General features: G+C 37.1%; 1 protein-coding gene across 1 annotated transcript; it reads left to right on the forward strand.

The window, feature by feature from the left end:
• The first annotated feature begins 397 nt into the window (after nucleotides 1–397).
• Nucleotides 398–5,611, forward strand: LOC124095063 (cytochrome b-c1 complex subunit Rieske, mitochondrial). The gene is made up of 2 exons (XM_046448177.2): nucleotides 398–653; nucleotides 4,797–5,611. Exons 1-2 carry the CDS (start codon nucleotides 440–442, stop codon nucleotides 5,405–5,407), a joined length of 825 nt encoding a protein of 274 aa, XP_046304133.1. The 5' UTR covers nucleotides 398–439; the 3' UTR covers nucleotides 5,408–5,611.
• Nucleotides 5,612–12,278: the final 6,667 nt, after the last annotated feature.

Consider the following 12,278-nt stretch of genomic DNA (forward strand, 5'->3'; position numbering starts at 1 on the left):
AGGTGATATTTTATATATATATAGTTTTTTTTTTTTTCCTTTTTGGGAAGAATTATCCTCATTTATACTATAGTAATTTGTTCTTATGCCCAGGTCGCCCCAGATGAAATTTTTGCCCTAACTGATCACAAACACGCCCACAGGACGTTTCTCCGGACCTTAGTTTTATTTTGTCTTCTTATTTTAAGCAGCGACGGGAACGCAGACCACCAGGCAAACGTACTGATTGACAGCTGGAGTTAAGCCCCGCCTCCTGGCCGCTCCACCCTCAGCGTGGGCTTGTGGCCCGCTCTCGACGCAGCGCTTCCAGGTTCGTCCCGCCCCTCAGGACTCCGCTTCGCCCGGCGTGCTGACGTCACAGATCCGTCGCCTCTTGCGCCTGCGTCGCGGGCGGAAGGTCGTCCCTGTGACCGGCTCGGCGGTTCTATCATTTGTCGCCATGTTGTCGGTCGCCGCCCGCTCAGGCCCGTTTGCACCGGTCCTGTCGGCCACGTCCCGCGGGGTGGCGGGTGCGCTGCGGCCTCTGGTGCAGGCCGCAGTGCCCGCCACCCCGGAGCCGCCTGTGCTGGACGTGAAGCGACCCTTCCTGTGCCGGGAGTCGCTGAGTGGCCAGGCCGTGGGCCGGCCTTTGGTCGCCTGCGTGGGCCTCAATGGTGAGCCGGGTTGAAGGGTCTCTCCTTTCTCGCTCCCTCCGGCCCTAGTCCCGGGGAGCAGCCGAGGAGGGCGGGGGCGTGTAGAAATGTAGAGCGGAGTCCCATTCGGGAGGATCGGGTTTCCGGGTAGGGGCGACCTTGGGCAGGACAGGACGCTGCACCTCTCCGGGCCTCCATTGTCCTCGCGTGGGCACGCCGCTAAGGTGGGCGGTCTTAAGTGATGCTGCAGCCCTATGTGGGAGTCTTTCCCTTGACTCGGATCTGGGCCCTCTTGGGCAGACTAATCTTTAACTTGTTGGTTAAGTTCCCAACTCCGGCGTCCTCCTACTTCCAACAAAGTCTGACAGAGGATATTGTTGCTTACAGGTAGTTTGACCTTGGGCAAATTTCTAAATGTTTTCTTCTCCTATGAAATGGATTCATGCTTCTACCAGTTTCATTAGGGATGTCGTGAGGCATACATAATCTGTAGAAAGCTATTGGACATTAAATAAATGTTAAAAAAAATTAAGAACTTTATTCCTTCAGTGTCTTTCCTCATCAGCAACACCCCTTATTAATCCCCCCCTCCAAAAAAAACCCACCTCAATTTAAATAACAACACAGCTCCAAGATCAGTTTCAGTATGAGTACCAGCAATCTTTTTCAGGCACTTGTCTAAAGGTTTTCACAACATAATTTAATCCTCAAGAAGAAAAGTTTGAGGTTGATGGTATTCCCTTTTTACAGATGAGAAAACAGACTACAGGAAGTAAAATGACCTGCACGAGGATGGACATTGTGCATGAGATAGAGCATGGATTTGACAAGACTGATTGTGTTAGCCATAAGCTCTTTCCAGGATTGTTTTTGGTATCCTCTGTCAACAGATCTCAGTTTAGTCTTCTGTTCCCTGTCTTTCATTTAACTAATGCCCTGTATTGGAGATTGTGAAATGGCACCATTTAGGCAGTACAGTACGACTGCAAGCTGATTGCTTAGTATTAAAAAACTGGGAAAACTCTTGATATTTCTTGAAGTACTATAGGGTGGCAACACTGGATTCTATAGTTTCTACACAGGTAAAGTCTAGTGTGCTGTGTATTGGCTGCTCCCATAATTGTCCACTCCAGTTCTCACTAGGCTTGCTTGTTCTATTGTGTTACTTGCTTGGTCCCATTGACAGTTGAGTTAGTGGTCTTTGTGCTACACGATAATCAAGTTGCCCCAAGGGGAAACTTAGTCTGCATTATTCACTCTATTCTTTTTACTTTTTAATTTTCTTTCTTGAGAGGAGGTCTCACTATGTTTGCCCAGGCCCAGCTAACTTTTTGGTTCAAGTGATTCCCCATCTTAAGCCTCCCAAGTAGCACTGCTTCTCTATATTTCTAATGATCCTTCCACTCACTTTTCCTTATGTGCAGGTCTTACCCATCCTTTCAATCACAATTTTGGATCAGGTCAATAAAATTTTATATTTGCTCATTCCTTTATGTCTTTATAGCATATAACATTTCCCATTCTGTATTGTATTCATTGGTTATTCCTCTGACCTTGAACTTAAAGGAATAGAGTGTCTACATTTTTCTTTCCTACAGTCTGAGATTTTGTAAAGTTGACGCAAAGTATTTGTGAGTGAATGTTGAGGAGCACTAGTGGTTTTGGAGAAACTGTCCAGGGTAGGAATGAAGTACCCTGGCCCATTCCAAGTTTATTTTTGTTCTTATACATTACCTCGTGTACCTGTTTTTAATGTAGAGATATGAACTTGGTTCCTTTATCTTTTAGGTATGAAACATTCTTTACTGTCCTTGGCTTTGCCAGGGGAAAGTAATTCATGCTTGATTCCAAATTGCTAGTCTGTACTGTCAGGTTAGCAATAGGTAAAATACTACATAACTGTAAGTCACTTTGGTTCCACGAAGTCATAGGTATGAATCTCAAGTTGTTGGAGGTGATAAACAAGAAGAGAAAACTTCAATAGCAAAGGTGAAAAGCATCTTTGTCAAATGGCTAAAGAGTTTCTTCTAGAATTTTTTTTTTAAACTAGGCACAAAAATGTAGAACCATAAGAAAAAAAAAATCTCTTCTATCATCATGCCTTCAGCTTGTAGCTTAAGTTCACCTTAAAGTGTCCTATTTAGATAGTTTCTAGAAAGACAGTGACAGTATGGGAGGAATTGATCAGGAGCAGATCTTTGAATTGGGGAGGAAGTTTACTCCAGGGTAGCATCTCTTGCATATCAGAGGTCACTTTAAAACTAAAACTTAAAAAATATTTATTAAAATGCCTTCGATTTTTTTCTGTTTCTAGGTGATATTTCCATAAATATCTGATCTTGTTTTAGGTTAGAACTAATTGCAACATCTTTGCTTCTCAAAGTCAGACATTGTACAACCCTTGTAAATTATTGAGAGAATGATTTTGGCAACCTGGCAGTTTAATTTCCTAAAGAGTTCTTGACCATGTAACCCAATAAAGTACTTGCTAGGTAGAGAGAGGTAGACAACTGAATTTCTTTTGCCATCAAGTCTTTGAGAATGAGAATGACAGTCATTCTGTGTAGTGTTCTTAGACATTACCTTGTATACTCTTATTTAAAAGAGTTAACAGTTGTGGATACTGTTTTTAACATAGAGGTATGACCTTGGTTTCTTTATCTTAGATATGAAACATTCTTTACTGTCCCAGGTTTTGCCAGGGAAAAACAATTCATGCTTGATTCCAAATTGCCAGTCTGTACTGTCAGGTTAGCAGTAGGTAAAATAGTACATTGTAAGTCACTTTGATGCTACGAAGTCATAAATATGAATCTCAGGTAGTCACCATCTATGTCCTGATCCCCACAAAAAAAATGGGCTAGTCAGAAAAGTATATAGAGTGATTTTGATAGGTTTCATTATTTATGAATATTTGTGTCTTCTATAAAGTTATTGATCTTGACAATCACATGAAAAACAGTTGAAATATTTTGTATTGTAATGTTTGACTGCTCAAAGAAATAGGATGAAAGCCTATGAATGAAATTGCAGTTTATTTTAATGAAATGTTTTTATAAGTACAGCTTTGAAATAACACGTTTTCTAAAAGTTAACAATTTTTAGTGCCTCTTTTTCTAAAAAGGAAACCTAATGGCAGGTTTCCTAAAACTGATATGATTTACAAAGAGATTTGCTTTCCTGAAACATTTAAAAGTGATACCAGTAAATCCATTTTTTTGTCAGATGTTTACAAATGGTATGTGAGAGAGGACATGACTTTAAAAATCTTTTTTATTATACAAATTACTTGTTCCCAAAATACTATGAAGGCAGTAATTATTTGTTTATTTACATTCATTTGACACACACGGTAGCCTACAGTAGAAGCATCTCACTAAAGGGGCCCACGGCAGTAAAAAAGGGTAATGCCCTTTTACAGAAGATATAAAACTTCATTGAAGAGGGAAATATAGGAAAAATTTTCTCTTCTGTTGCTAAATGGAAATAGTTATTTTTGCAGGTTTTATTTTAAGAGCTGCCTGTTATGATAAGGATGTTCTTTTCTGCACATTAGAAGCTTTACTTGAAGATAATATTAGTTTATACCCTCAAGTCTAAAATAGAAATTCATAAATTTTCTGTAACTGAAGGGATACCAGCAGAACACAGAATATATATTGTTTTGTACTTACTTTTGAAGACTAGACTTTTGCCTTAATGAGATGAGCAGATCAGTTTAACCAGGTAGGTTAGATAAGTTTTGGGGTCTTTTCTAATCCAGAGAATATGAGAAGTATTTAGTTTGGTTGTACCAAATGTCTTAGCAATTGGATTTTTGGAAACTTTGAAGTATAGCTGTTAATTGTGCTATTTAACTTTCTAAACTTAATGCTATGGTATATTAATCCTGAATGAGCCATGTTCCAACAACCTTCAAGGAGAAATTCAATTTACAAATATTATCTTGTGGTTCATACCAATATAATAGCTTGTAGTCAACTTCATTTCATTTCTGATATTTTATATGCTAGTACTGCCATTTCAACTACTCACCAGTCTCAACTGGTAAGTTTTGAGAATTTAAATTTTTGCCTATGAGTCTAAGGTCTGTTTCCTGATGTATACCCCTTTCAGTAATTAGTTACTTATCTAATTGTTTTTAACTTTCTGTTTGCCTTGTAGTACCTGCTTCTGTTCGTTATTCCCACACGGATGTCAAAGTGCCTGATTTCTCTGACTATCGTCGCTCTGAAGTGTTAGATAGCACAAAGTCTTCAAAAGAGAGCAGCGAGGCTAGAAAAGGTTTCTCCTATTTGGTGACTGCAACAGCTACTGTGGGTGTTGCATATGCTGCCAAGAATGTTGTCTCCCAGTTTGTTTCCAGCATGAGTGCTTCTGCTGATGTATTGGCCATGTCGAAAATTGAAATCAAGTTGTCTGATATTCCAGAAGGCAAGAACATGGCTTTCAAATGGAGAGGCAAACCCCTGTTTGTGCGCCACAGAACCCAGAAGGAGATTGACCAGGAAGCTGCTGTTGAAATGTCCCAGTTGCGGGACCCACAGCATGATTTGGATCGAGTAAAGAAACCTGAATGGGTTATCCTGATAGGTGTTTGTACTCATCTTGGTTGTGTACCCATTGCAAATGCAGGAGATTTTGGTGGTTATTACTGCCCTTGCCATGGGTCACACTATGATGCATCAGGCAGGATCAGGAAGGGGCCTGCGCCTCTCAACCTTGAAGTTCCCTCATATGAGTTCACCAGTGATGATCTAGTGATTGTTGGTTAGAGACTTTGAACTAAAGTTCTAGGCTGCTTTCATTTTTCATGTCACCTCAGAAGAGTTGAGGGCAAGCCTCCTGTACTTCTAAGTTGGTTGATTTGAAATATTTAAGGATTGTTAATAATGTACTTGCAAATGTGAAGTAAATTGAATCTAATGTTGAGTACTTACAAGCATTCACTTAATAAAGCTACTGTTAAACATTGTTAAGCTCGGTCACAGACTTGAAAGGTGCAATGTCTTTGATAGCTAATTCTAATTAAAAATTACAGACTGGTGTACAAGATATTTGTGAAATCTACCGCTTGAGTCACATCCCCAGCCCGAAATTGCCATTTTCTATATCTGTACATAGGTAAAATTTCAACTCGGGCCTCCCTTTGGAAGAGGGGCTTTGGTAGCTCTCCCCTCGACTCTCCTGTGCCTTCCATTTGGCTATCTGGGGAGACAGGGTGTTCTGAAGACCCCAGATGATTTTCAGTACATGAAAATTAGGGACTATTCCTTTTAGTAAAGGATTTTCTTTTAGATCTTTTGAAATGTAGTTTCCTGTGAGATAGTGGGTATTAAAGGCATATAAACTGGAAAGCAATTTACAAATACTGCAGCATTATTTAGCAAAGATTTGCCAGTGAGGCAATAAATGGTGTTTAGAATGTGATTAGGTATGCAGAAAGACAATTTAGGTGTAGGTAGGTCTCTGTTCAAACATTCATGAATCATTGATTGGTTTGAATCCTGCATTCTTGTAATGCTTTTTGGTCCCTGGAAGTTCAGATTTGCATGTGTACATGGTTGATGTTAATGGAGAGCAAAGCTGAACTCATCCCCTTCCACTTAGTTTTGAAGGATTAGTTCAAGTTGACTCCAAAAGCTGGTTCTTTGAAAAGTCAGAAAATAGATTAAACTTTTGTAAGCTTGATAAGAATGATGTAAAAATGAGGAAAGAACCATTCGTCCTCACATGATGGAAGGGACTAATTAGATTAAAATCCTAATAAGAGCACAATACTATCGCAATGAAGTTGTAGATCGGGGGATACAGATGACTTTTTGGCAAAATAAAAATGTCAAAATCAGCCCAAGAAGTAGAAACTTTGAATATACCAGTTAGCATAGGTTAATTATAAAAAATGTCTGTGATTAATATCTTGAGGTCTAAATGACATGTTAAAATAATAATTCCAGTGTTGTTTAAACTTTAAGCTTTTCAGATCGTCTCCAGTTTCAATGTGCATATAACTCAACTGGAGATCTTGTTAATGGTGTATATCTTAATTCTGTAGGTCTGGTTTGGGCCTTGAAATTTGCATTTCTAACCAGTTGCTTATGCTACTGGTTCAAGAATTATACTTTGAATTAGCAAAATTCTACACTATATTTTGGGATTAGGATTAGGTGGGGGATGGAAGCTCTACAATTCTTAATTCATTTTATGAATTCAGTGTAAACATAGTATTAAAACCTGACATCAAATGTTATACAAAAATGGTACAATAGTCTCATTGATTGAACAAGTGAAAATTTCTACATAAAATATTGTGAACAAAATCTTAAAAATGTAGCAAAATATTAATAAAACCTGACCAAGTAAAGTATTCCAGGGAAGCAAGTGGTTTGGTATCAACATTTTATTAAGCCAACAAGAAAAAGATATCAACAGATGAGAAAAAAAATCCCCAATATAAGTAAAATAGGAAGAAATATCCTTATTTTTTTATTTTTTATTTTTTGCTATGCAAAGTATGGCATATTTTTTTTAGTCATACATGACAGCAGAATGAATTTTGACATATAATACATACATGGAATGTACATACATCAATCATATTGTCAATTCTATTCTGCTGCCCTTCCTATCCTCCTTACTCCTCCCCTCCTCTCCCATCCTTTCTCTCTATCCAATCTAATGTGACACTTTTTTTTTCTCATTACAACATCATATATGTATTCTGTATAATAATGAGGTTCTCCTTCCATCTTCTGTGCAACTCCCCTTCTCCTTCTTTTTCCCTCCCACCTCTCTTCCCTATTTAGTGGTAGTCTTCTTCTCATGCTCAGGAAGAAATATCTTTAAATTGTGAAATAGAACAACATCCAAAATCAGGACACTGGTATTATTTCATTTTCAAGGTTCTAGAAAATGCAGCAAGTCAAATTAAAAAAAAAAAAAAAAAAAGCTGGAGGAAAAGAAATAAGACTGTTTTTGTTGATAATGAACATTTCTAGAAAACCTGTATACCCTAATTATAAAAACACTAGTATTAACAATTTGGTAATGTGCTGAGATTCAAGATACTCATAATCAGAGTTTTCACTACCTCAGAAATTAAGGATGAAATGGAGAGAAAATATTATCTTTACAATATGTCCTATGGTTTGAGTGTCCCCTCCAAAACTAAGTTGAAGTTCAAGTGCCATGTGATGGTGATAAGAGGTGGAAACTTTAAGGGATGATAGGGCAGTGGGGCTCTGCCCTCATGTATGGATTAGTGTTGCTGTAGGAGCAATGGGTTATCACCAGAATAGGCTTCTGATAAAGCCTACTTTTTTCCTGATAAAGTTTGGCCCTTACCCTTTTGCTATCTCTCTTGCTCTCCCTGTTGCTTTCTGTCTCAAGCATGTTCGTTGCCCTTCCTCCATGGTATACCTCAGCAGGAAGGCCTTCACCACATTCCAGCTTCCTGAAACATGAACCACATAAGCTATTTTATAATTTACCCAGTTTGTGGTTTTCTATTATAGTGGTGGATTGAAGAAAACACGTAAGTTGCTCTTGTGTGGAGACTTTTTCTTTTTGGTACTGGAGATTTAACCCAGGGGTTAAATTGAACCACATCCCCAGCCCTTTTTGTATTTTATCTAGAGACAGCATCTAGCTGAGTTGCTTAGGGCCTCCCTAAATTGCTGAGGCTGGCTTTGAACTTGGGATCCTCCTGCTTTAGTCTCTGGAACTGCTGGGATTACAAGTGTGCACCACCACTATCAATAAAAACAATAAAATAAAAAGAATGGCAATCATCAATACAAATAATAATAAATGCTGTTGAGGATGTGGGGGAAAAGTATACTTACATATTGTTAGTGGGACTGCAAATTGGTACAACCACTTTGGAAAGTAGTATGGAGATTCCTCAAAAGACTAAGATTGGAACCACCATATGACCCAGCTATCCCACTCTTTGGTGTTTATCCAAAAGAACTAAAATCAGAATACTCCACTGATACATGCCTACTAATTTTTATGATATTGCAATCCAGAATAGCCAAGTTATGGAACCAGAACTGGGGCCTGTCAACAGAGGAATGGATATATAAAATGGATTATATATACACAATAGAGTTTTACTCAGCCATGAAGAAGGATGAAATGATGGCATTTGCTGGTAAATGGGTAGAACTGAAGAACATACTAAGTAAAATAAGCCAGAGTCAGAAAGTCAAGAATCATTTTCTCTCATATATGGAAGCTAGAGAGAAATAGGAATTTTAAAAAGGGAATATCATGAAAACAGAAGGGGAAATAGTAGGGTAAAGGGAAGGGATAAAAGCAGAGGGAGGAGGAATGGGAAAGGGAAGGAACTGTGGAATGAAATTGATCGAACTTGGTTATATGCATGTATCACAATGTCACAATGATTCCACTTTTGTGTATAATAAAAAACAATAAATAAATGGAAGGAAGACCAATAAAATCTAAGAAGGGAGAAGAGGAAGTAGTTGAGATTGAAATAGAGCAAATTTATGATAGATGCATTTATGAATATGTTAAAATGAACCCAACTATTATATATAAGTATAATGCACTAATAAAATATTTTTAAAAATTCTAAGAAGTCTCCCCAAATTAACGTACACATTTAGTAAACTTCCAAGTTGTATTGCTTTATTTTTTTTAGAATAAAATGATCACAAAGTTTACATAAAAGAATAAATATCCAGGAATAGCCAAAAATAGTATGAAAAGATGAATAAGGATTTGCTTCAGATATGAGAAGCTACAAAATCATTGCGGTCAAATTAATATGACAATGATGTGGGGAAAAGGCTGGAGGAACAGAACAGACTATTAAGAATTAGATCTCTGAGAATGTGAGAATTATATAAGAAAAGCAGGATTTAATTCAATGAGAAAAGAATATGTAATAAATGGTCTAGGAAAACCTACTATCCACATGGAAGAAAATAGAGATGGGCACCAGCTCTCATCATGCTTAAAAATAAATTCTAGGGGATTAGGTACATGTAAGAAAATTTTTAAAGAAAAACCTCAAGAACTACATATAAGGGTGGACAAGACCTAATTCATGATAGCACACTTAAAACCCAGGACAGAAAAGATGGGTCTGTATTAAAAATATCTTATGTTGCCAAATCAGATGACAACAGACTTATAAAAACAAAATACTACTGCAAATGAAAGAATAGTTATTATCTTTAATTATGTAGAGAAAGATACCTTAAAAATTGACAAAAGAACAAAACCCCAGATAAAAAGTGGGAAAAACAAGTGTAAAAGCAAATAGTTATTAGAATAAATATACCTGAATGATTAATAAGTAGACCAGAAGGTATGAAATTTTTGTAGTTGTCAGAGTACACAATGGCAATGAGATGCCACTTTACATCTATAAATGGGCAAGACTTCAAAGAGTAATAATATCTTTTGTTGTTGAAAATGAGTAAAAATGGGTATTCTCATGCAATGCCTGGCATTAATAGGAAGTAGTTTAATGTACTTCTCTTTACTTTTTTCCAAAAACAAAAATATATGTGTTCAGGGGCTGAGGGTGTAGTTCAAAGGTAGACTGCTTGTGGAGCAGGTGTGAAGCCCTGAGTACCACAAGCACAACACCACACACACACACACACACACACACACACGAAGGACCCAGTTCTTATCATGTTTGAAAATAAAGTCTAGAGGGATTAGGACCATATAAGAAATTTTTAAAAGAAAATTGTGTGTGTGTATGTGTGTGTTGGTGCAGCAGTGCCTTTTCCAACATGTTCCCCATTGGAATAAAAACACAATATGGGAAAATGAATTGTACATGGTTGTTTATTTTGATGACTACAGTAGTCCCGTACCAGAGACAGAGTGACAATGACAAAAACAACAAAAACCCAACAAGAATATATAAAAGTTTCTGAATATGATTTTATGAGTGAAAAAGTGGGGAATAAATCTCATCTTGTTAATATAGATTATCTGGGCTTGGGGTGGTTGTGGGGAGGGAAAGATCAGGGGTGGGGAGTGGGGTGCACAGAAACAATCCAACTAGGAAAAAGCAAGAAAATGTCACTAACTGCTTGTCACCCCTCCCTGAGCAGCATGAATGATAGCCCACTTTGTAAAATTATATGTATATATGTATAAGCACATGTGGGTATACATATATAACATATATGTATATTATCTATATATGAAACCAGTGATCATACTCAATGCATATGCAGCAAATAATTGGGAAAAAATTGCATCCATATCTACATGTGCAATAGAGATGTTTATTATGACATATTACTAAATGAAAAAGGGCAAAGTGTGAAGCATTGTTCTCTTTGATAACAATAAACAACAATGTCCTCTATACCTCTATTGCTTTGGTAGGTTCACGTGAGCACAGGCGAAGGTGTGGAGATCACTGCTGTGCTGTTATAAGTCACCAATGTAAACTTGGGGCCAAGATGGTGATTAGGATTTTTCTTTCCACAGATTTTAGAATTATTTTACCTGTTGTTCCTAGCCTGTTTTGATTTGTAATTTAGAAAGCTTGAAATTATGTTGTCCTGACAATGTGTATACACATTTTCTCTGATTTAATATCTCACTTTGAACATCAGTTGGTCCCTTCTAGGAATTGGTTGTAATATGAGACATCTACTAATATTTGTCAGTGGTCATTTTTTTTTGTATATTAGCCATGAGATAGCTATCTATACATAAAAATGCTATAAAAGTGCAGTTCTTGATACATGATTTCAGTAATTTTTTATTTTAGTAATTGTTTTCCAGAAAGCTTATAAATGGAACATTCACTTATTTACATGCATCATTCCTAAGTCACAAATTGTTTTGATTCACGGAAACACAAAGAGAAGAAGGATGAAGACTTCAAGAAAATCATTTTCAATTTGTCACTTAGTTATGCATTATTGTCTAGACCAAAACCATCCACAGAACTGTCTGTAATGAAGAAAATGTTCTACAATCTGTGCTAGTACTATATCCACTAGCCACATGTGGCTAATTTTAACTTTTATTTAATATTAATTTAAATAGCCACATGTGGACAATGGCTACTGCATTGTTCAATGCATATTGAGAACCACTCCCCTCACTGAGAATAAAACAAATCTCAACTCGGTTGATAACTGAAAAGGCAAACTTGCTTCTTTTGTTTAGTTATTGGACTGTCCTCCCCATGTATAGTGATAACTGATTTTTTAAAAACATTATTATAATGACTTTTAAATTTTTAATGAAATGTTTCAAACATACAAAAAAATGGCAAGAACCCACTCTTTTTTTTTTTTTTTTTTTAGTCACAATTCATTTTTATTAATAGAAAATAAACACTTATTCCAGTTTCAAAGTTGTTATACTTGAAGTTCCTAATTTTTAAAAAACGAATTTAAAATTAATCACTTAATAATCCTACTTTGACTAAGACAATGAAACTGTGGCTTAAAAAAAACTATTCAGCACCATTTGCTTATAGGTCTTTGAGAATTTGTTCTTAAAGTGTCTGGGAACTATCCTGTCGGCTAAGTACAGGAACTGCTGAGCTGCATGAGAAAGCCTCTCTGGGACAGCCAATGGGAAGCTAAGCCACCATCACCAGAGGAGTCAGTGTACTTCAGCAAGGCTAAC

Source organism: Marmota monax, unplaced genomic scaffold, assembly GCF_021218885.2.
Source record: "Marmota monax isolate L192 unplaced genomic scaffold, Marmota_monax_Labrador192_F-V1.1 WCK01_AAM20220418_F8-fsc00101, whole genome shotgun sequence".
NCBI classification, from domain to species: Eukaryota; Metazoa; Chordata; class Mammalia; order Rodentia; family Sciuridae; genus Marmota; species Marmota monax.

Coding starts and splice junctions, on each gene's coding strand:
- LOC124095063 (XM_046448177.2), top strand. CDS start 440: ATGTTGTCGGTCGCCGCCCGCTCAGGCCCGTTTGCACCGGTCCTGTCG. Junction 654..4,796: donor CGCCTGCGTGGGCCTCAATG/GTGAGCCGGGTT, acceptor TTTGCCTTGTAG/TACCTGCTTCTGTTCGTTAT.